Here is a 25013-nt window from a genome sequence, read left to right as displayed (position 1 = left end):
CTAACAACTCTGTTCAAAGCCAAAAACACCATGGCTTAGAACAAGGTATTAATGAGAACAGTCCTCAAAGTTTAAATCATTAGCTTATACTTCTCCTTGAACTACAAAAGGTTCATGGCAAAGACAAATTCTTCATTTATCTGTACATAAAAACACTTATAAAACCCAGAAGGTGATGAAAAATTGCTAAGTTTTGTTTTCCAGAACATTTGTTTTAATATTGGAATGTCTTAGAATGCTGTAGTTGATTGAAGTTACATAGGACTTGGCCGGTCTGTGTCCAATGCTGGATCCTGTTGGAGGGATCCTATGTAAGCCATGAAGCTGTTGTTCTGGTGGCTCCAATCGTAATAGTCTGGAGAGAAACTTAAAAAGAAAATGGAAGAATTAGTGATTGACAGGTTAGTTTTGTAGATAGCTGGTTAGTGAATGTGGGCAAAACACAATCACACAGGTAGTTCTCACACTGAAGTGCAAACATAAAACCCCAACTAGGGCTTCAGGCTGCTATTTATTTTTCTGATCTGTCAGTTACCTTGGCCCAGGTGTTTTCAACTCATCTGTTTCCTGATTCTTCTAGTTTGCCTAAAACCTTCCCCTTTCTGATTTGCTAATCCAGAGTGTGTTAGAAAACCCTAGAAGCTGTGCTGCGAATCCCTGCCAAGTTCTGTCACTGCAAGAGCCTGTCAGTGTAAGACCTAAACTTCCTTTGTCCATGTACAAGGAACCGTTACTTGGTTAGCAGCTCTGGCACGCTGGTTTTTCTCCCATGAGCAGTGTGAGACAACACAGATGGTTGGTTCCCTTCCTCATGCCTCTGTGCAGAAGGGAGGCTGCCTCCAGCCTTAGGCTGGACACCAGCCTGGTGTGCATCACCTCCAGCATCCTCAGTGGAAATCCTCAGTTACTATGTGGAATGATTGATAACTAGTGAATATCCAACTTCACTGAATCATGGTTTGGGCTCAGAGAGCAACCACACAATCTTAGCTAGAAGAGTGAACTAGATCTGTCAGCTATGGTAAGCAAGTTAGCCTTCATTTTAAGATGACTGTACTAATGAACTACTGGTATAATGTAGATACAGGAACAGCGAACGAGTAACACATGACTGAGTCTCCTTTCGGGGCACGGTAGTATCTTGGCAGTGCCCTTCCTTCTCTGTTTTGGGTGCTGCAAACTGCTATCAACTGCTCCTTCCTGGAAGGAAATCCTTACCTAAAGCTCACAGTTACACAAAGAAAGCAGGCTTTTTGTGCTGTTTCTGGGTTGTGTTAGAGTTCAGCATTTAGGTGGATTCACATAAGCTTTCAGCAAGTGGGAAAGCAAATGCCCCTTTTATTTCAGGGCAACCCTAGGACATTCAGCCATGTTACAGGGCAACCTGAGCTGAGAGGCTTCTCACTACCACTGTTGCAAGCTGTTGCCTGCACTGTCCAGCTTCGCCCTGGTTCTCCCTGAAGGCAGGGAGACAGCAGACCTGTAAGGTTACCTTGCTCACACACTTAAGAAGTGCCATTTACTAGTTTAAGCCACTCCTGGTAAAAACAGAGGGTGAAACATGCAACTCAAAGATCTGACCTGAGATTTTGAAAGAGTGGCATACTCTTAAATTATGTAACTGTTTTCATTCTTGTGTCCTGGTAGTCTCTGTGGGGCCCTTGGATCCCTACAGTTAGTTAGTGCTGCCTTTCCACTTCAGGTTCACTCTTTGCTTCCAGTCACCCCCTGGAAATTATGCAACAATTGGAGATAGAAAAATTACATTAGTTTTCAGCAGTATAAGAGAGTTCTTCCTCTTCCAGCTTCTGTTATGGGAAGGAAGTGGTTCCCTCTTGTATCTCACCTGCCCTGTGCCCCCTGTGGTGCAATATTCCATGCTAGATCGTCATCACTGTCGTATCTGCGAGGGTTGTCAAAGAAATAAGATCTGGGACTGAAGCCATGGCTCGGGACCATTCCTGCATTGGTCTGAGGGAAGGAGAATCTCAGTCAGTACTTGCAACAGAAAAGTAATGATTCCTAAAAGAAGTTACTGCAGACTTAGCTCATGGCTTCCAAAGTAAACCAGGCAATTTTACATTTCCTGTAGAGCAAAAGAAATCTTTTTGCTTTTTCTGTTGCTCTGTCAGCATAGGGATAGTGTACCGATCTTAACAGCTTTCATTTTTCTTCCTTTCTAACTGACCAGTACAACCCATTTCTGAAACCACCCCCCAGTGTGCGTTTAACCTGTCTGCTGAATTCCTGTCTATCTTGGGCACTTTGTGCTTTTAGCCAACTGACTTCAAGTTAGCAATATGGAAGCAGCTGAGGAGCTGAAGGATATGAAACATGTAAAAAGATTTGGGTTTACCTTCCCTCTTGGTGTGTATGTTACCTCCCTTACCTCAGGAACTGATCATGGCACTCTGCTTAATTGAGACCACAGCTGAAAAGCCCCTTAGGATCTCTGAGAAATTTCAGTGTCTACCCTACAGTGCTATGAAGGCCAAATACCAAGGAAAAATCTTTTGATAAAACAGGCAAAGGGGCTACATATAAATCCTTCATTTACAAAGAATTTTGCCCTTATTTCCTTATGAATCAAAACATAAAACGTAGATTCTGAAAGTCAGGTTGGTTCTGGAAACAGTACAGAGAAACAACTAGGACCCAGCTGAGCCTCTTCTACTGCTCCACTACTTTTATCCCCAAGGAACAGGGCTTCCTGCACCTGTGGATGCACCAGGATGGCATCTTCCCCTCAATCTTAAGAATGAAAGCAGTTCAATCTCCTGCTTTTGAGATGTTAAGTAACTGATAAAGATGAACTAAAAATATGTCCATTTCCAACATTCATCTGGCTGAAGGTATGGCAAGGTAAAGGACCATGCACTGCACTTATCCTGTGTCAGCACCAGAGCAGCCAGACAACTTGTTCCTGGCTACAGTCATCTCTGGAACTGAGCTTTACATTCAAGCAATGATGAATGCAGACTGCTGCTTCTGAAGTTTTTTGTTTCTGAAGTCCTGAATGAAATGTAAACCCACTATTTCCTGGGGTTGTTCCTTATTAAAATAAAGAACGTTTCTGATTTTTACTAAATCAAAGTTGTTATTAAGATTTTTTTAACTGAAAGAAATTTTGTTTTAAATCTAATCATATGCTTCCTTGGCCCAGCATTTTCAACCACTGGACTGTTAGATACTTAACTGCTCCAACAGTTAGCCCACTGAATGTATTAAAGTCCTGTGGCCCTTGGTCTCCCTCTTGTGGCACACTTGCACTGAAGTTCAGTTTTGCCTTGCTAGAGTTCATTTTTTGTTTCCAAGTAATTTCCAGTTTCCTTCTTACCTTGATATTGTTCAATGTAAATATTTGTCTTGTGTAGAAAAATATCCATGTATGCCCTATCTGCTTTAACAGATAATGTCAACCCTAAAAGAGGTAGCCATAAAAGAAATTATACTACTGACTGGTGCTTCTGAACTGTATCTTTATGAAGTTGGAGATGTGAAGGCTTTCTGCAAATCACAATGCAATAAATACAATGTTATATGCATTAGTGCAGTGCTCTTTGAGTTGCGAGAGATGTTTGACTCCATTTGAGCTCTTGTTTGAGTAGGGTTCCAGATCTTTATGTGATCAGCTTTTTGAGAGGTTAGACCACATCCCTGATTTTTGTTCTCTTGCAAATCTCTCCCACACTATCCAAACTTGACCACCATCACTAAACTCATTTTAAATAAAATGAGATCTCTATATGGTCACTTTTTAGAAGAGCAGAACAAATAGAATGTACTTTAAAATATTTTTTCTCTTTGCAGTTGTCGTGTCTACCCCTTAAGCAGGACTGAGGCTGAGATATTTTCTCTTTTTTGTGATGAACACTGGGGACTATGGGGTTTCTTAGTGTGGTGTCAGGTATTCCTTCCTTATTCAGCTTGGCTTTATCGTCTGAGAAATCTGCATGTGAGAATAAACCCCGTCACCTTCTTTAAAAAGTTTTATTCTATTTGTTTCTCTTTCTTGTGAATTTACCATTCCCATCTTGATGGGGAATATTAGATTTGATTTGGTTTACCCTGCAGAAGCAGGGGTACTACCTCAGTAATCATAATACAAGACTAATACTCACCAGATACCTGTCAACCAGCATATCCTATGCTAACCTGGAGAAACTGCCTACAGCTATAAAAAGCATTTGTCCATCTAGTAACTGCTTGGATATCAAGGATACTTACATGGAATTTTCCTTACAATTTACACCTTAATCTCTGCTCTGCTGAAACAGCAAACAAAGCAAGTGCTTGTTATGGCTATTGCTCTTTGACATGGAAATAATTGAACAAGTACAGAGCTGAAAGAATTTGACCAGTTAGCACATAACCCTTTTCACTGCTATGTGAGAAAAGACCCTAAGTTTGGATAACAAACTCCTTTTCCATTGACTCCAGTAAAGTACTGTATTAATTCAAAGGGCAGATCTCTGCAAATTTAAGAAGGTTCCTGATTTTTAAAGTAAACTGCCCGAGAAACACCTTTGCCTTCCTTCTGGGCAAACATGATGAATTTCTTTCATGAGGAGTTAGTATAAAGAATTGGGAAGTTTGGATTGTGTTTATTCTGCCAAGGGCACATTGAAAAAGGTAAGTCAAAACGTAAAGAAGCAAAAGCTCCTTCAGAAGGTGTGCCCTCCAGACCCACCTGGACATTGCACTAACAAATTCCACTTACTAGGTCTTTTGTAGGGTTTCGAACACGGAAGAAATACACAACCAAAGAAGTAGGTAAGAGCTCCCAGATGAAAAGAATCACTCCGAACACTATGTAACCTGCATCTCCCAGCTGACATTTCAGATCTGCCTGTTGAAAAGTCAAAGAGAAAAGTGTTTTTAAATGGCAGCTCATGTACAGGTGTAGGAGGCACCTTCCTTCCTTATGGTCTATGCTTAACTGGCTAAAATACCTGACATGACCAGAAACTTCATTCAGTATAAAGCCTGGTTAACCTGGCTAATGATTGAAGGTATAATATAAGAATTGATGTGCTATATTGTTGGGTATATGTCTTCCCTTCTATGTCTTCTCCTCCTTTCTTCTCCTCCTCCTGTCTTTACTTCATCAAAATCTAATGCAGGAGTTCCTAGTCTCAGAACCTGGCAAGAAACCATTTGATCAAGTGATCAAATCCAGGTAATGAGCAACAAGTTTTCCAATCCTTTTCCAGCTGGAAATAATACATGAAGGAACAATCAATGTCCAGGCCTTCAAGGGCATGCTGGCAATCTGGCTTTTAAAAATTAAGGCTTGGATCCCTTCAAATTGGTGCATATTGTTAGCTTTACTAACCACGCTGTTACTCTAGCATTAACCTTTACCTCTCTAGAGTTTCCCTCCACCATTTGCCAGAGTTCTAGAGGGCAAATGCTGTCTTTTCATGTGTTTTGTACAGGAGAAGGGTGATGTTCCTGACAGGTGACCTGAGACAGTACCACAGTACAAACATTGGGCTCTACTTTTAAGTGGCTTTTGATTCTGGTACCAAATTGAGCTCATTGGTTCCAAACCATTTACATATGGCTCTGATAATTTACCCCAAAATCCAGGCAGCCGTAATATCAGAAGTCGGGTCAGATGTTCAAAAATCAGTAGTAGCAACCTTAAGGCCTAGAACATTCCAGTGAGTGCCCTATGAACAACCTCTGACTCCACAGGAGAAATGGGAGTCAGTACAAGAAGTGTCCCTTGCAAAGGGTCATCAGGAGCAGCAGCAACACTCTAGATCCCAACAAGAGGGGAGATGTTTTGATTCAGGAGATGCCTCACCCTTCTGCCTCATCCTGTTCTAGTTACATGGAATGCCATCACCTAACTGCACTCCTCTGCATCACAGCAGGGTTGAGTAGTGGTCTCTTGACAAACCTACTCAGCTAACTCATAATTAACTCCTCCAAGCAATCCTACCCTACTGTTCATCTACTTCTTATTTACAGTTTTATCTACCAGTCAACTCAGGCCTGCCATTTTTCCTAGCCTTGACAGAGCTGGAAAACTACTAGGGCCTAACTACACTCTTCAAAGAAGGAAAAGGAGCTGGATGCCCAAATTTCAGAAATTTCAAAGAAGAATCACCTGCTATTTCCTTTAGTGTTTTCATCAACTGTTAGTTTCAATCTGAATTGTCACTTGCAATTAAAAGTTGGGGAGAATCTTAGTCTTATCCTCAAACTACAGAAGTTAACATGCTAATAACAGAATTAAGGTAAATAACTCCACAACCCTGGATGGCAGTAGATTGGATGATGACTTCAGCACAGAGCATCTGAATAGAATCAGGTACTGGTTTTCTGCTTGTCCAAGTGTGGTATGCTCTTTCTAATGGAAAAAAAAACCTTGTTGGTTTTTTTTGTTGTTGTTGGGGTTTTTTTGTCTGTTTGTTTGTTTGTTTGAAACAAAAGGCATTTTTTCCTTTTAAACAAGAATAAAGTGAAGGTTAAAAAAGGATTGATTTTTTTTCCCCCCCAAATTACTTGGGTAGTGTTACTTCTTTCTGTCTTTTAGCAACAAGGGTTTTTTTTTCTCCTTATGCTGAAATTATCGGAAATTTGTATTCCTGGAACAAAACAATCTTAATTGAATTAGAGAAAAAAGGAAAGGATTTTAATATATTCATTCCTCTTGTCTTAGGATTGAGGAAATCAGCCATGCAGAATTAATTTTTCTCATTAGCAAATATTTTCATACTTGCCTGATCTGAAACATTGTACCAGTCGTAATCAAAAGAATTTACTTTCTTGGTTTGGGAAAATGATAAGATGAACAAGTTGTAACAGGCTCGTGAGGTATAAAGTAGTATAACAGTCACTCCTATACTTGTCACCTGACACACAGATGAGCCCTGGAAGAGATTTAAGTACAGGTTATTATTCATAAGGCAGTTGAGAAGAACATTGCTTTGCATGGACTTCAAGGGATGCCATCCTACTCTGTCTAATGCAACTGACTTTATCATTCTTTGATCAGTATATCCTATACTACATATATTCCTGTATTTTATCAGTACAGTAGTTTCCAGGCAATGGTAGCAGTTGCAGCCCTCACAAAGATGAGCTGTGACTAATTCCTAAAATTTATTGTACAAGTGCTACTTTCAGAGCCATGAAAACACTTAAGAACTATATTTGATATCAGATGGAGCAAGGGAATTCATCCTTCAGCTCTGCATTAGCTACAGAGCATCCTGTATCAGATTCTGGCTAGCTAGCATGATGCAATCTTGCATGTTTTTACAACTGCTTGCTGTGCACCTATTTCCTAAGTACAGAGATCATTAACTGTCAGCAGTTAAACACAGCACATCCTGCCTTACTTGATGTCAACTCAGTGAAGACCAAGTGGAAGCACAGCCTGTGGGAGAGTGATTATGGCTGGGCAGTCTGTGAGTGGGAACTTGGGCACAAGGGGAGGGATTAGACCACAAAGTGTGAAAAAACAACAGTTCCTAAGCCCTGGAGAGAAAAACAGAGCAGGGAAAGAGCCTAACCCATGATAAAGAATAAGTGAGACACTTGACCGCTGTGTCAGGTGGGAAGGGTCACTGTGGGGGACTAAGACCCCAGCACAGAAGTTGTAGCAGCAAGCAAGGAAGAAATCCAGAAGCCACAGCTACAGGGATCAGTATGGGTCTGATCACAGAGATAAGCAGATATACAAATATGGGACTGGCTTTGAGAGAAGCTCAAAGTAAAATGTGCAGTTGTCTCTGGAATAGAGCTTTGCACAGTCAAAGGAGAAAAGATAGGCTAAAGCTCTGCATGCTTTTAGAGGAACAGGATACCTTACAGTCATTTGCTTCACCAGCCCTGCCCTCGCAAAGACCCATACCACTAAGACAGGTTTCTCTTATCTGTGTGAGAGAGAGGCCAAAAAGGAAGCTGCTCCTTCTCTCACAGGTCTTTTTATACCATGCAGGAGACAGGAAGGTCTGCAACCTGTTCCTTCCATTCACACACTCCGCTTCCAGATTTGCAGCCAAGAAGCAGAGGTCCAAAGTGCTGCGGTGAGTAAAGCACAGACATAACAGAATGGGTAGTGAAATATTAGTGAAAGTCACCAAGTCACCGTTTCCTGAATCCCTAGCCTTCAGAGGACTACCAGGGCCCCTCTGCTGATCACCCTTCTTGGTGGCTGCTGTTCTTGCAGCTCTGTCAACCCAGGAGCCTGGTCTGTTCTCCTTATTGCAGGCTCGGGGAGTAGTCAGAAAACCTTGACAAAAAGTAGCTTGCTAGTTTTCCCAGCAAAGTAACAGTGCTTCAGGGAACAATCAGGCTCAGAAGTATTACAAAATCCCCAGTATAGTCAACCTCTTTGAACTCTGGCACATGATACACTGCAACTACTGGTGTTCACCAGGCCATAACCTGCAGCCACTTCAGGAGTTAGCCAAGAGCCTTCTGCTATAGGAAAATTGATTCCAGATACATAGTAGGCAGTGGTGAAAGCTATGGCAAGACCAGCAAGTAAGAAATGCCATAAAGAGGAAATCTTTCCTAGGCAATTCTCTGTTATCCTTTAGTACCAGCAAATCAGTGATGCTGTCATGGAAACCGAGGGTGAGAGAGCAGAGAGAAGCTCCTGACTGGCACATACCATTTGCCAGTTCAGTGGCACTAACAGAGTCAAGATAGCAGAATTGAAGACGAGAACGCGATTGGTATTACCCTGTACAGGTTTCCCTATGTAGCTGTCATTCTTTAACAGTTAATAGTTAAATATACTAGAGATTTAACAAACTTAATCCCACCAAACAGGTGATTAAAGCATCCTGGTTTTGCTGCTAGTCCAATATACTTAGTGGCTTGGGGAAAGGAGAGAGCAACAGTAAGAGTAGAGGCAAAAGAATCTTTTTTCAGTCACAGAGCACTACAGGAAAGAAGAGGAGCCCTGAGTTTGCAGGGTGTCCCACTGCATGATCACAGGATCACAGGATGTTACAGGTTGAAAGGGACCTCTGGAGATCTTCAAGTCCAACCTCCCTGCCAGAGCAGGACCATAGAATCTAGTGCAGGTCACATAGGAACATGTGGCCAGCACAGATCTGGCCCAATTCAGCACCTAAGGGCAGGGCTGCGCATTTCCATGGTGCTGTCATAGCCTTGATGTAGAGAACCAGGCTCATCTTCCACACTGCGTCATGGAGGTGAATGCATTTTCACTTGTGGTCAGAAGATATGTGCCAGCAGATGGGAGATGCAAATAGAAGACTGCCGGTACTGATGACTATCTACATGCAGGGTAGAGGACACATTATGTCCAATGCTACTTCTGTTATATCACTGTAGAGAGCGGATTTTTCTTTTTTATCTAGCTTTTATTTTTTTTCCCGGCACAACAGTAGCAGGATGTTTCTTCACTGGCAGTTCCAGCCATCTTTATCCCTAACGTTGTGCAGTCAAATTCTACTGAGTCCCCAGAGGAATTCCCATTTCAGATCAGCAGAGAGAAACAAAGTGCTCTTGAGTTTTCATTTCCACATTCCAGCTTTCATCAGCTGAGTGTCCTGTCCTTTCCTGCCTGCAATAATGTCAGAGTTTGTCTGGGTTTTATGAAACAGATTGAAGTAAAGAAAATCAGATTTCCTACAGGAGGAGGAAATGGAACAAAATAATCTAACAAAGCCTCTCTTAGGTTAATACTGCTTTGTTACAGAGATTTATGCTTCTGTGATTTGCAGCAGTAGGAAAACTTTTCTTACTAGTAAAAATAATCCATTGCCCATGCCCTTTGGTCAGCAAGTGACAGGCTTGGGAAAAAAAAACAACAACAAAAAAACCCCAAACCATGAAACAAACTAAGCTATGTTTTTAAATCTTCTATTCATCCCTGCAGTATGGCCAGATCTGAATAAACAGGAAAAGTACTCCTTTCATCTGATTAAATAAATGGAGAGAGGAATTTTATTATAAGGGTTTTCTAAAGACTAGCTGAAACTTACATTTCTGAAAGGTTTTCTGTGGTAGAGATAATGTGCTATTGGTTAAACTAATGATTTACTTCAAGATTTAACTATCTATTACAAATACAAAAAGCTTTGAAAGCTCTGTTCTGTTATTTATAAACACAAGACACCATTGATTTTGTAACAAACAGGGTTAGGTGATGCCACCCTGTGCCTTGACCATGGAATATATCCAAAGATGTAAATCTAAAATATTTCTATAAAGTACATTTTTAAGATTTATATGAGAGACTTTTATCCTCTTTTCCCCACTTGGCTGAATTTATAGTGCAGTAATTCTTTTAAAACACATTCTCCTTATTTGTAAGACAATATGTATAAAGGTAGATTCATATTCCACTGGTTTATCTTCAGCATGCTGCTACCTTAAACGTGTAACTTAATCAGTGAATAATTTATAAGCTGAAGGATACTAAAATAAAGGCCCTTTCTCTGTAGCATTACTAAAATTAAGACATCATCAGATGAAGATAGAAAGCAGAATCCACTTGACAAACAGCTACGAGAAAATCCAGCCAAGAAGTTCTGTAAACTCTGCCTGGAAACTACACATTTTGGGGTCACTAGTGTTAGCCAGGAGCACCCTTGCTAGCACTTAGTATTTAATTCATATATTGAGCAGGATGGCCATCCAAGCACAAGTTGTGAAATTTAAGGTCACCAGTGCTCAGGGGACCGAAAGAATTGTGTGGCTTTGCCTTGAGCTGCCCTTGTATTTTAGAAGGTACTTGAAAAGAATTGAAAATGTACCTTACCTTGGACTCCAAGTAAATGTTGGCTAGAGACATCTTGGAAATCTTATACAGGCAGATGGAGAGTGAAACAGCACAGAGCACAAACAATGTGTCATTAATTGCCACCCGGACGGAGACAATGATTTTTCTCTCTGAATTCTGTGTCCTCACCAATACTGCACATGTTAAATTCACCAAGAGGAAGAGGAGACTTATGAAAAGAGAAGCCAAGTAGAGGGGCAACCTGGGAGAGTGAGGAGAAAACAGGTTTAGTGACATTGTTAACTGTGTCTCGAGATGGAAGTTGCAGTCTGAGCAATGAAAGCTGCACACATTGGGCTGAGAGTGACCAGACACTCAAGCCTAAATCATAGTGCTTCAGATTGCTAGAGAGATTAAGTTAGGAGGTTTCAAGCCTGTTTTTTACAGTTACACAACAAGCTGTAAGTAAAGATAACAAAACATGGAAGGTTGCCACAGAAATACAACAACACGGTTCTTAGAAACTACTTAAATATGCACAGACTTTCTTAGAGCCATGCACCTCATACACAACACAAACCCCCTGACTGATCACTGACAGGAGAAATCTCATTAAAGGTTGAGCCATCTGGAATGAACTTGTTTTGACCCTGGTTCTATTACACCATTATCTAACAGTAGGAAAAAAATCTCTTACTGGTTCCCCAGCATCTTTCTCTGTCCCTTTTCCTAAATAACTCGGCCATGGGCAACCTTTTGAAATAAACATCAAGAAATGTAAATATACATAGTGATTATGGGTTGGCATTTTGCTATCTATGCCAGGCAAAAAGTTGTTTTGCACAATCACAGGAGTAGAGTTGGAACAGAAACGTGACAGACACGTTGGACTGCTTTTCTCCATCTGTTATTTTCACACATACCAGCACTGATACCTGCAAGATATGTATGCTGCATACTCAATAAAAGCTACTTCTAATTCCTTCTTACTCCTACACACACCTGTGGAGCTTTTCATTAAAAAAAAAGAAAAAGTCATGTTTCCACTTCAGGTGTTTGTTTACTTCATTATCATTGCTGACCAAGGCAATTACTGGTAAGAGTAATAATCTGCCATCACTGGCCGCAGCTTTTCACGTCTGCTGGAACTTCGAATTAGGCTGACCACAAATATCCAGACTGTCTCTGAGGAATCCGATTCTGATTGTAAATATACTTCACCCAACGGTGATGATCTTCTTTCACACAATCATATCCTTTTGCGATAGCATTAACACATCTTCAAAGCTAAGGCATAGCCCACTTCTTTGCAGAGGGCAAGAAAGGAAGGGGTATTCTTTTGAGACCTTTAAAATGTGTAACAGTTTTCAGGGAAAACCGAAAGCTTTAAAGTCCCTGCTGGTCAATCATGGAAACTCCCTCTTAAGGGGGAAGATCGTAGTCATTCCTAGCGCAGTGCAGCGGTCTGTTTTTAGGATAAGCAGCTACAGTTCCTTTAAACCTCAACGTTTAATATTGGAAGCACTGCAGTACTGGAGCAACTTTCTCACATGGCTTTCTCTGGAGAATGCAGTTCCCAGTTGTAATGGTGGTACATTCACAGCTTTCATTAATATGTCAAAAGTCTTTAAGTGGTGGTCATGTGTATTCCTTTCCTTTCTCTCCCAAAGTTTATTTAATCATCCCATTTCTGCTCTCCTATTATAGTGCAGGTGAAATATTTTTGTGGGGTTCAGGTTTACAAAGTACACTCTTACATGCTGTCTCCTTGCAAGACAGTAAGTATATGCTCTCTTTTTTTCTTCATCTTAGACAGAGAAACCTTCCACTTCAGCCTTTCCTTGATGCTGGCTTGCAACCAGCAGGGCTCAGAGACTTCCAGGAAAGGCTTCTCCTTCATGGAGGTTAGGGAATAAAAAAAAACAGACCAAACCAAACCAAACAAACAAAAAAAACCCCAACAAACCATCCAACCATAAAAACCAAACACTGTCATGCTTTCATGCCCACACACTCCCCTGTGTGCCAGGGTGAGACAGTCATGGCCAGACATTTGTGCAGCTCTTCACATAATGATCTTCCATTCCCCTTATTAACATGATGTGGCTGGGGAAATAGCTCCCTGTTTTGACAATAGAAGCATTGTTGCTGAACTTCTGAATAAGAACTGATGGAGATACAGACTGTGTCTCTCAGGGCATCTTTAGGGTCTCTGCAGCTGCAGAAAGCATTTTTAACTCACTTAAAGGCAGAATGTATCCTTATATCTCAACTACAAGGGCACCTACAAGGCATGAATAAGCATGTGGAGTTTTTTAGAAAATAGAAAAGCAGGGCAGAAGAGGTGCTTCCAGATTGCACCAGCCACTGTTCAAAAGACTATTGTGTCTAATCCCTATTTTTGGGCTAGTCCGTTCAAAGGATCTGTGTGTAATCAGGCTCAGCCTGGGAAGGCACATGTCAGGGTGTTCTGGTTCTTTCTGAAGCACAGATGCATGCCTAAGTTTTTCTTTGAGCTTAGAAATCAAACTTCAGGTGAACACACTGAAATTCACCTTGTTTAACAGGAAACATCTCTTTGAAACTACTGTGTTTTATATGTGATTTCCTTGGAAACCATACAGCATCTAAGGCCTGTGTGTAACAAGGCTTGCACATACAGCACAGCAAGCCTCATCCAAACCCATTTCCAGCCCAGGGAGATGTGCAGAAGGACTGTTTAAATATGAAGCTGGGATGCCACAGTGACTAACATTGTGAAAGCTGCACTGCCTAAAGTTTACTTAAGATTCTGAATCTCTGATAGGATTTTATCAATTTGTTCCACATCTGAAATGATCCTGATTTCTGACACATCTGCCAGCACATGGACTGCAGTCCTACCTCTTTGTTGCCCTGTTTGTGTTGCCATCATCTATTGCAGAAATGCCAGGTGCCTCTATATGCCGATCCCAGGTAATAAGGTCTGACACATATTAAAGAAAATAAGGGGAAATAAATTTCCAAAAGTGCACATTCAGCAATGAAGAAAAATCAAATTCAGTAAGTGCAGACTGCGGGCCCTGACTGTAGGCCATCCATCACTTTTCTATCAGGATTTGAGCAACCTGATTTAATGAAAGATGTCCTTGCCAATGGAATAGAGGGCAGACTAAATGATCTTTAAAGGTCCAGCCTAAGCCAGTCTGTGATTCTATCTTTTACTACCATGTTGCAATGAAGATTCAGGACCTCAGCTGTGGGTGTGCACGTTACACCGCTTCAGTTGCCTTGTGTAAGATAGGAAACAAGGTCAGCTTTGTTTATATGGCTCTTCTACACAGGCTAACCACATTCATAGTAAGAGATCTAGATATTAAAGTAAAATACTGCTGAAGTTCTTTACCAACAGAGCTAAAAAAGGAAAAGGCCAGATCCAAGTGTGATCCCTGTTAGAAATGCAGTAGGCAAGAGTCAGGGTGGACATGGAGCTGTTGTGGGAAAGGTAGGTTTGCATAAGTAATTCCAGTCACAATATATAAGTGTTTAGGAACAGAAATGCTCTATGTACTACAAGCACTGTGCTAATATTGTCTCTTCATAGGCATCGACTAAATATGACAAGCTCCCTTTGCTTTAAGAAAGACGTTTTCAAGCAGTTTTCAGGAATAAAGCCCTGTCACAAGTATCAGTAACAGATCAGGTTCAAAGCTTCTAACTTTCATCTCTAAAGCTAGTCAGGAACATATTCACAGACCTGCCCTGTACCACCCTCACCTGCAGCCCAGGCCTTGTGCAAAGCTGTCCTCTTTGTTCCTCTTGCATATGAGTACAATCAGGGGCAGGCATGCTTGAACTGGGGGCTGGGTGGTGTGTGCGGTGCTTGTCTGCCAGCCCATACTTCTGGATTTCTTTCCCACAGAAGCCAGAGCGTAGAGGGAGGTGAATGGGTTTGGATGCAGAGGTGTTTACCAGGAAGCATCGAGCTCTTTCCTCTTGTGGTTTGCGAAGTGGCATTCTGAGACCACCAAAATAAATGCAGCCTCTCTGTTCTATCCTGACAATTTCTGCATCAGCTGCAGCTCAGCATGGAGTCCACACCCTCAGCTGGCCATCACCTCCTACGTGTCCCATACTCTCAGGAGCCCAACTGCAGGTTGCCTCAAGCCTGCTCTCACTGTGCTACCATTCTACCAAACATTGTTTCTAAAGCACTTGCTCCAGATGATGACCTGTTCAGCTGAGTAACAAACTTCAGAGGAAAAGGACAATGTTAACATTTGACCTGCTTATATGGCGTTCTCCTAAGAGTCCGCAAGTAATAGAATAGATTTTAGTTTCAAATTACTGCTTTCCTATCCTGAATTCAGATTGTAAATTTTCCTTAGAATGGAGACAACCTCTCTCTCTCTCTCTCACCTCCTCTATTCAGACACTGCCCAGCTGAGGCTTTTAGGCATTGCCACAGTAAACATTAATTTATTGAGCTCTTCCTCAGCTTTCTGGACATTTTGGCCTTTTGGAGAGCTTTCAAGTTGTGCCTGACATTTCCTGCTGCTCAGCAAGATCCCAAACAAATCTCTCCACATAAATACAAAGCTAGCATAACCTCTACTCTGTGGAGTCAGGGAAGGTTACATGTGAGCTCCCAAAAGAGCTCCCAAACACATCAAGTTAAATTCACTCTCTCTAGTTCTTTCCCTTCACAACTCTTCTCTCATTTCGCCAAAATACTTCAGTTTCTTATTACCACTGACCTCGTGGTTTAATACTCATGAGAGTTCCACTCACTCCTGTCAAAATAAATACATCACTCTGCTACCTTAAGCAAAACACTGGATCTGAATTCATCTAGAAGTGCAAATATTAAGAACCTGTAAACAAATCTCCCAGGGACTTTTCTCCTTGTTTTTCAAATATATGAATGTCTAAAAATGGTGCTTGTTTTGTGAAATGACACAGACTTCTAAATGTCACAGGATGAAACTGGCCCCAGAACCATCACCATAAAACACTGATATACGAATAACTGAGACAAGACTACCACAAATAGTTAAATATGGCTACTTGTCAGGACATTAAATGTTTTCATAGTTCTTACCTGTATTTCAGTAGCTCTGGGGAATATTTTGACTTAGCTTTGAAAATCACCTGTGAACAGAAAAACGTTGCATCAAACATAGGATACATGAAAATAAAGAAAGAAACTGTGATTTGCAGGAATGCTGTCTCACAGGTCACGAATTGTGATGATAAGTTTCATTACTTAACAGATTTGTATTTATTGCTTACTCATGGCAGGCAAGCTCTAAGTACTAAAACCACTCAGCAGGTGATCACGATGTACTCATGCACAAATTTTATACACCACTATTTTCACTTACTCCACTTGGGAGTAAGGTCCTTCATACCACTTTATACAAGAGGACCAATAGCAGTAGAATCTTAGAGTCAAGTCCTTAGGCTTTTACATGACCTAACATGGTCTCATGCAGACCAGCCCATACCAACATACTGGTTCAGATGCTCTGTTGACATGAAGAGCCCATCATAATATCCTGGCCTGAAATTGGTCATATACAATTGTATGCATCTTACATTGCCCAAAGCATACCACCAAGAACCAAACTGACTAGTTTTCTCTGAGGTATATTTGGCTTCTGCTGACTGTCTGTTCACTATAGAACAATATGTATTTTTACAGAAAGCTCAAACCCAGTAGTCACCTTTCTGTAACAGAAAAACTCCTGACATGTTTTCTGCAGCATAGCTATGTAGTAGCGGTCACAGGTGTTTAACCACCATCAGAAATTATATGAAAAAATATTAGCATAATCTTATTTATTGAAAAATAAACATCACTGTTTTTTTCATAAGCTAAAGTGGTTTCCAAGCACACTCAGTTTACCAGTGTTCACTTAAACCAACATCAAAACACACTGACTGGCTAGTATTAAAAAAAAAAAACATGCTGCATGACTTATTCTGGGTTGTTGCCTAATTGTTTTCTCCTCCAGTTATCCTGCCTTATCCATTTCACTTGGTTTTGCATGCCTTTTAGTATATCTTGCATAACATTTGCTATGATTATCATGCTTTCTCAAGGAAATGGGACTTACATGATCAGTATGTCTGTGTAGGCCTATGTCTGCCTGTCAACTTGTTTATCTGTCACCTCACTAATCTTAAAATACTCTGGTCAGAGAACTGATGGAAAAATACTGGAAGCATCAAAGACATGATCCTTTATCACTCTCCAAAATTATCGGTGACCCAATGGAAATAAGAAAACTTATAAATGCATCTGGTACATGAACTCTTGTGAGAAGAACCCTTCATAACGATCCTACACATCACCCAGTATGAGAGAGACTGCACAACAAAGTATTATAAGAAATGTCCCAGTTATGGAAACAGCACAAAATCAAGAATCAGGCAGATATGGAGAAAATCAGGCTTCACTTGTTCCAGCACTTCTAGAACAACTTGTCATTTAACTCCTATTCACCATAAACAGCTGCCTTGACATGGAAATTTCTTCCGTGACGCATCATTCAGCTGCTTAGCACTAACTGAACCAGGAGAGAACACTGAGCTTTTCAGCAGACCCTAGAAAATGAATAACCAAAACTGAAATGTTAGGGGGGAAAAGTCTCTAAAAACATTCTGCAACCATTGATGTTTTCAACCCATTAGCATCTCTTGAAGCACACTTTACAAAATATTTTTGTGATTCGTTCTCCAAATTCCTGGATCACGAATTCTCACAGAAGTTCAGGAAGAAGCTTTGTGTTGTTTACTTACTTGCTACTGAAAGGAAAGTACAAGAGGCTTATGAATGTTATGTGTTTCTGTGGTACACAAAGACAGTTTTTAGAGACGAGATGGCTTTCAGAACATTTCCAACATGCTGTTTGTGCTAGGCTTGTTCCCTGCTCTGCTTATTCTGGAAAATACCATGGGCAAGTGGGAAGGCACAGATTCCTGATCTCAATGATCAGGCCATTCCACAATCCTCACCTGTTCTGAGTAGCATGTACATATATTGTACTGTTAGTTTTGACGGCTTTCAGGAGAAGCACTGAACAGAAGTGTTCAGAGACTGCAAAGAACTACAAAAGACAAGCAATTTGCAGTGGGCAATGAGTTTTGCTGAGTCCACAAAATCTTGAAAATTCACAAGTTCCTGAAATTCATCTCCTGTGGTTCCCCAAAAAGGATCCACTCACCCCTGTAGTGTCATGGCACACTCCTGTCACATAAACCAGATCAAGGCTGCCCTACCTAACAAATGTTCAGTGGATAACTTAGCTAAATGTAGTATGGCATTACTGCTGCAGATACAGCAGGATCTCCAGATGTGAGATCACCAAAACAGCTGTTACAGTGATTACACATTTGGTTAGTCTCTCCTAGCCAATAAAATCTTAGGAATTCTATTAAACTGACCATTAAGAAAAAAAAAAATGAACACTGCATAACAAATTAACTCTGTGTAGAATGAAAACTACACTATAAGGCATGTACATTCTTACAAATTCACTGCTAGACAGAAATGTAGACAGCCAGGTTCTGCCAGCTTTGCTTAAACCTTGCTGGAACAGTAGTGGAGCCTTAGTTCCTGAGTAGCCTTGCTGGAAGCAATGTGATTGTCACAGAATAAAGAATAAAGAGCTGTTCAGTGGGAGTAAGGATGTCAGATGCTGATCTCAATATACCTTACATGCGTGGGTGCAGCTTTTTGCTTTTAAGTCATTTAGCTCAAGAAACTGGTTGCTCAATAGCCCCTCCCCGCAACAGTGTTGAGAAAGCTTCCAGTCAATATCTGAGTCATCTAAGCAAGTCTTCCAGCAAACCAGAGCAAACCAGGCTATTCGTAAGAATAGACTTAACAGTGAGCAGAAGGCAGACTTTTAAAAAAAGACCTGAGATGAACAGCGATACAGAAAACTCGTGACATGTTTTGCTGATTTTCGAATGTCTAAAGTTTTTCTTCCTAAAAGTGTTTCCCCTTTTGCTTTTTCTTTAAAGGAGAAATATCCTGGTTTAACTCCTTGTTTTTGCCAAAGCACCGGAAACCTCAAATGAGATTCTCACACCCCTTCCCCCACTCCCTTGAGGTATACGTCTGGCATATAAATCTGCAGCAGTACAAAAAGGACTCCTAAAAGCCCTTCATACAGCCAGGGAGAATTCCTGGTGCAGGAACTGATGTAAACAGCTGACCTTAAAGACATCTTACCAGGTCCTGGCAGAGGAGCAATGAGGATTGTTTAGGAGTCCATCAGTGTCTTGTCTGCAAAACTGCTCTGCAGAGCTGCTGAGCAGCAGGGAAAGCAGACAGGGCCAGGCTGCTGTAACTTAAGGGGGTTCCAGCTACAGATATGTAAGTTAAATCAGGAGCCACTCTGGCCCTCCAAATATCAGTGAAGCAGGTGTCAAAGTCAGGTCACATATTCCCAGAGTGGGGAAAAAAAAACCAAAACTAAAACCAAACCACTAGAACAATGTTCAGTCCATGCTCTGGTTTAGCTGAACTCATGTGGCAACCTGATCTAGTTGAGGATACCCCTTCTTACTGCAGAGGAGGTTGGACTAGATGACCTTTGGAGGTCCCTTACAACCCAGACCATTCTACAATTCTATGTGATGGCTGGCACAAACCTTCTATGTACCACTACTGCTAGCTAATCAATTCAGTTTTACAGGATCCACAACCCAGCTTACCAAAAAGCCTCAGGTATGTGTTATGTGCTGGCCCTTTGCACAGGAATGGAGTTTAGCTTTATTTACCAGTTCAAAATCTCTATAAGGAGCAGAGTGTGTACTTTTTCTTCCTGTTTCTTTTCACCACTGCCTTTCTCTTCCTCTGTCACACTCCATGCAAACTTCTCTTTGCACCCTGAAAATATACCACAAGCTCATGCAGGCCCAGAGCCCCTCACCATCAGCACATATCTTTCTTCTGCTGTATATCTTCCAGTCCCAGTCCCACCTTCCTCTTTCTCTCTTTCTCCCATGTCCATTCTTTCATTTGGATCAGTTTCCCCAAAATACGCATGCTTCTCCTCTACTCTCTAAGTGCCACACAGTGTGAGCATGGGCGACATGACTCACTGCCATACTCAGCCTTTTGTAAATTGGTAAAAATAGCCCTGAAAAGACAGAGACCATGGCAGGATTGGTGGCCATGGTAAACTTGAATGTGTAGCTTTCCTGTCAAATTATTTTCCAAGTCAAATGACTTCATTCTTCATGTCAGATGCTGAAAGCCAGCTAGTCTGCAGTTGCACTTTTTCTCCTATAGATCCAATGCTGAGGACAATGTTTGATGTCAAACTCCTGCGTAGTTCTAAAGCATGCTTTAAATTAATAATAATCTGTATTATATATGCTGTATTCATTTCTACTAAAAAATACGTATTTCTCTCCAAATGTAAAGCCCTCTTTTTTCAGTCACTGATGGTATAACTTTTGAAATGGTAATTAGAGGATAAGAAGTTCTCTTAATTTCCCCCCCAGAGCTAACACATACCCCAGTTCCACTGAGATACACGCAACCTCACTGAAAGCCTTGTGCTGGTTTTAATCTGCCCTGCCAGGCACTTCCAGCATGGCCAGCTCCCCTCCAAACTGTCTTACTTGGTACAATTTCTCCTCACTTGAAAGTCCCTGATTTTATCGGCCCTGCCTGGAAGGCAGGGTAAGCTTCTCAATCTGGATGCCAGAGAAAAGGGAGATGGTTAGGGAGGAGGAAGGAGAGGTAAATCTGCCTAGCAGCCCTTCTCCATCCATACAGCTTCACAAGTCTTTAGCTCAGTACCAGGTTCCCTAGGTTCTAGAGATGCTCCCAACCTGAGGATTAAACCTACAGTCCACCAAATAGTTTGCTGAGCCTGGCCACAGGGGAGGTCTGGGATTTCCAGCACCCGCTATGGCTCACGGTCTTTGGCCCTGACCTTGGGTTTTGATTTTGTAACCTTTCATCCTAGCCTTGCTTCAGCTTCATTTGTATCTTTTTCCCCAGGGAAATGCAAAGTCTAAGCAAACAGGATGAAGTGAAGCAAGCCTTTCTCTGCCCATCCCTCCTCACATACACCAAAAAAGCAACTTCTTTTTTTTTATTACCCAGAGCCTCTTTACACTTTTGCCCACAGCACTGACTGTAAAGCCTGAGGACTCATCTCAGCCTCCTTTTGTTAAGGGCAAGGAAGATTTAGCCAGGCAGGACATAAATGAAAGAACGCCGGAGTCCTGGGATTCTCACTGTCTGAAGTCACTTAAAGTGGAAATATGTGATTTACAGATTTGCTGTATTAGCTTTATCAAGCAGCAATATAAACCCATGGGAGCTGCAGGTGTGAGGCAAACATTTATGGGCTTTTTGGTCTCTGTAAGTGAAAATGCACACTTCAGCTCCCTATGTAATGGATCTGGATCAGGGAGCTGTTCTGGCTTAGTACAATGCAGTTATTTGCTGGTGTTGTGCTATTGTTTTACAAAACTGCCACTGGATCTCATCTTCACTTGAGATTTATTTTCATGATTTCTAAGTAGACAGAGGCTTATCCTGAAAGGGTAGATAGTTTGGTTGGTTTTGTGGGGTTTTTTTGCATGTGTGTTTTGTTTTTCCTCAAAACCCCCCCCCCCCTTTTTTTTTTTCCTTAGAAGACAATGAATACAGACACAAAATTAAAAATTCTGTTACTTGTAGCACTCTCACTAGAAATCACACATATTTTCACCAGCATGGGATTTCTGAGATGAGCTGATATTTTATAAGCCTTATCTGCAGCACCCTTTCTTTTCTGCCTTATGTAAGGCATTAAGACCTTAACAAAGGACCCTGAACTTGGCTCTTAATCCAAAGATCCTTTGTTCTTAATCAAAACTATTTTGATTGTAACTTCCCTTTTCAAACACAGGTCCTCTGCTTTAACAACCTGCCCCAGCACATCACAACTCCTCCTGCTGAATGTGCTGATGGTGATGCTCAGGTCTGGGAACAACCTCAGCTGTGCCAATGTGGTGGCTTAGTTGTGTTGCTCCACCTAAAATACAGTTGAAATTTGCATCCCCATTGCTTTGAGATACCCTTTAAAAAACAGAATAGTTGTGGCTAACTTTCTGTTAGGTTCAAAAATGCTTATTAATCTGAAACAAACGCCTTCAGGCGCTTACCAAATAAGTTTTTTGCTTTGGCCAGAAGGATTTGTAGTATTTTTAAATCACTTTTCACATCTATGTCTAAAAGCTTTCCTAGCAGTGCCACATTTAGAAATTGTGTGTGCTGTACAGCAGATAATAATAAATACCTGCAAATTCCAGAGATTTGTAGGGTCTCTGACAGTCCTCTGTCCTCACTGTATACATACATCACTTACTTTCCCCTAGCTAAGCACTACTTAAATAGTATGGTTTTCAAGCAATGAGACACAGCTGCAGTCCCTTCTTGCCTGCCTTCTAGAGAAAATAAATGGATAAAAGTTGTTTCTGAACAGGTTTGTGAAGTTATAAGCCATTACTGAAAACAAAATTCTCTCTCCCCACCCCTTTCACACTAGTTCTTGCTTGCCTACTGAGGAAAGCTAGATGCATATTAAATATACAGTCTCAAAAAGATGCTGAATTTCAAGCCAAACCACCTTACAATGGTTAGAAGTAAAGAATTAATAACAGTGAATTAAAAAATTGTGCACCTATTCTGTGTCTCACATTATATTCATATAATGGTTGTGCTTGTATTTCTTAAGGCTTTGTTTTGACTGGGGAGATATTTGAGATGAGAATTCACCGTGAGCAACCAGCTCTAAAGGGAACAATACTAATAATATGCCTGTCTACAGCAGCCCACGATCTTTACAGGTTATGACGCACATCAAAAACTCTAAAAGTCCCTTGCAATATCTTCTCAAAAGCCTCACAACAGCTCTTTAAGACAGATAACTATTACATTCTTTTACAAAGGGGCTCAGAGGAAGATTGTGAGGATTCATGATGACAAAGCAGAAATTGTCTCAAAGTCAGAACCAACCTTAGCATTTTTTTTCTGTTTCCAGCCACTGACTTGTGCTTCCTGAATGAGATCAGACAACGATGCCAAAAATAATTTAAAGGACATATGTGTGCATTCTGTATGTTCTCTTTTTAGATCTTCCTTAGACAAAAGGAATAAGTTACCCACAACACTAAGACCCCAAGTGCTGGCACTCTAATGTGCAGAGTGCAGACCGCTGTGCACCCTCTGTACTCACACCAGCCTCAGCTCCTCTTGGCAAAGAGCCAGGATGCTGCATTCTACCTCCAGACTTTGACAGCAGTCCTACATGTCCATGTCTGAGGGAAGACTCTGATTAGGGCTACAACTTGGTCCCAGCCACTGTCATGGGAATGGACTGTGCAATGATGGGTGTGGGGAACTGTACCGCTATCAAATGACTCTCACAATAGATACAGAATGAAGCATAGGTCACCACATGCCTGAGCTAGATTTGAGTAGTGTGTAGAAGAAATGTTCCTGTAATCCCTTAATACATCTCAAGTCCCAGAGAATGGAGAAGGGTGAGGTAGCAGGTGTTTCAGACACTGAATCCAGAAAAGCAAACCACTGTGTATGCGGTTCTAAGTATTTAATATTCTATACAACTCAAGTGATCCTCTTACAGCTGTCATGTTTATCATTGCTGCTTTTTCAGGTCTGGGATGACAGATCTCATAAACAGCCTGATCTCTGCAACCAGGCTATTCAGAACTAACAGGCCTATACTCACTACAGAGCACTTTTAAACACCATAGGATTACAGGAGCACCTAGAGCCAGCCACAAAGCTGCTTCCAAGCGGAGCACACAGCAACACCCAAAACATCCTGAGTACTGCCAAGGGTGCTCCAGAGCTGGCTAGTGCTCTCCTGGTCAACTACCCTTGCACTGGAAAAGTGGACTTTGACAAGGGTCATCTGAGTGCAGGTTTGGCTTCCTGATTCAGCCACTGTAGTGGGACTGGGGAGATAGAGAACCCAGTTCCTGCCCTTCTGCAATCCTCCTGTGAAATCGCAGGCAAGCCCGGCAGCCTGTCTTTGTCTCAGCATGCCAATATCTTGTCCTGCCAAGATACCCAAGCTCACCAGAAATACTTACAAACAAGTTGTAACTGCAGCAATCTAGAGCACTGTGCAGCCTAACTCATTTGGCTTTTTAGCCAAATCTGTGCTGCCCATAGCACAGATACTCTCTCCCCACCTTTTTCTGAAATGGTGATGCTGTTTCCTTTACCCCACTATAGGGCTAATTTACCTTTACATCACAGCATCCTTGAAATAGAGGGTGTTTCTGTGCAGCATTCAGCACTTACTGAGGTGCAGATTCACTGCTATTTATAGATCATGACAGGAATTTGGGTCTGCAGCAGGACTTGATCAACAGTTTTGACTGTGATACACAGAACAGAAATCTCACTCAGAAACATGTTAGTCAATTTATGAAAAACTGGGGAGGTGGGTTTGTCATCAAAATTAGAAATTACAATTATGACTGCACACAGAGATCATGACTGCTAAGACAGGAGGTTTAATAAGTCAAATAATAACAACAATGTTAAAGAATAATAATAGAGTAACATTTTGGATGTGCAGCTTCCAAGCTCTCCTATGCAATTACCCCCCCAGTCATTAAATTAAAAACCATACACCTAAGAGGCAGTACCTATACTATTTGCCATCCCTGGAATGACCACTTCAGAATTCAATTTCATTGTAACACTGATCACTTGCATATAGGTCAAAAGTTAAAATTTCAAAATAAATCACTGAATTTTGCTTTTTGTATTGCCAAAGTACAGTTGTAAATTAAGTTTTTTCTCATGATTCTTAAAAACAAAACAAAACAAAACAAACCCCAAAGCTTTACCATTTTTTCAGATTTAATTGACCAAATATCTCTTGCTTACCTGTGTGAAGTAAAGATTCATCAGGGTCAGGGTGAAAAACTGGAGGCAGACTGGGAAACAATAGAGAAGCCAGAAGATGAAGGGGCTGAGAGAATTTGCTGTGACAAAGTCTTTGAAGTAAAATGAAAAGAGCACAGTCCTAAGAGAAGCCCAAAACAAGCACAGAAACAGAAAGACAGTTTGGTAACTGAACCTCTTGTGCCGGTAGTGAAGAACCAGCCAGAGCTGGACGTAGATGAACACAAAAAGCAGTGAATAAAAAACAGTATATACAATGGTCAGGCCCAACTTCACATACGGAGGGACAGCTGGCGTCAGGGTCGGTGGAAGAGTGTCATTTTTCAGTGGGTCCCACTCAGGGGCCTCCAT

At 41.3% G+C, this 25013-nt stretch overlaps 1 protein-coding gene across 1 annotated transcript; it reads right to left on the bottom strand.

The window, feature by feature from the left end:
* Positions 1 to 235: 235 nt before the first annotated feature.
* GPR137B (G protein-coupled receptor 137B) lies at positions 236 to 25013 on the bottom strand. Its single transcript, XM_054395685.1, has 7 exons — positions 24645 to 25013; positions 15801 to 15850; positions 10760 to 10982; positions 6735 to 6884; positions 4721 to 4849; positions 1847 to 1971; positions 236 to 366 (listed from the first exon to the last, which is right to left on the bottom strand). Exons 1-7 carry the CDS (start codon positions 25011 to 25013, stop codon positions 255 to 257), a joined length of 1158 nt encoding a protein of 385 aa, XP_054251660.1. The 3' UTR covers positions 236 to 254.

The sequence above is a fragment of the Indicator indicator genome, chromosome 2, assembly GCF_027791375.1.
Source record: "Indicator indicator isolate 239-I01 chromosome 2, UM_Iind_1.1, whole genome shotgun sequence".
NCBI lineage: Eukaryota > Metazoa > Chordata > Aves > Piciformes > Indicatoridae > Indicator > Indicator indicator.
The sequence above is the reverse complement of the archived record's forward strand: the minus strand, read 5'-3'. Positions and strand labels throughout refer to the sequence as shown.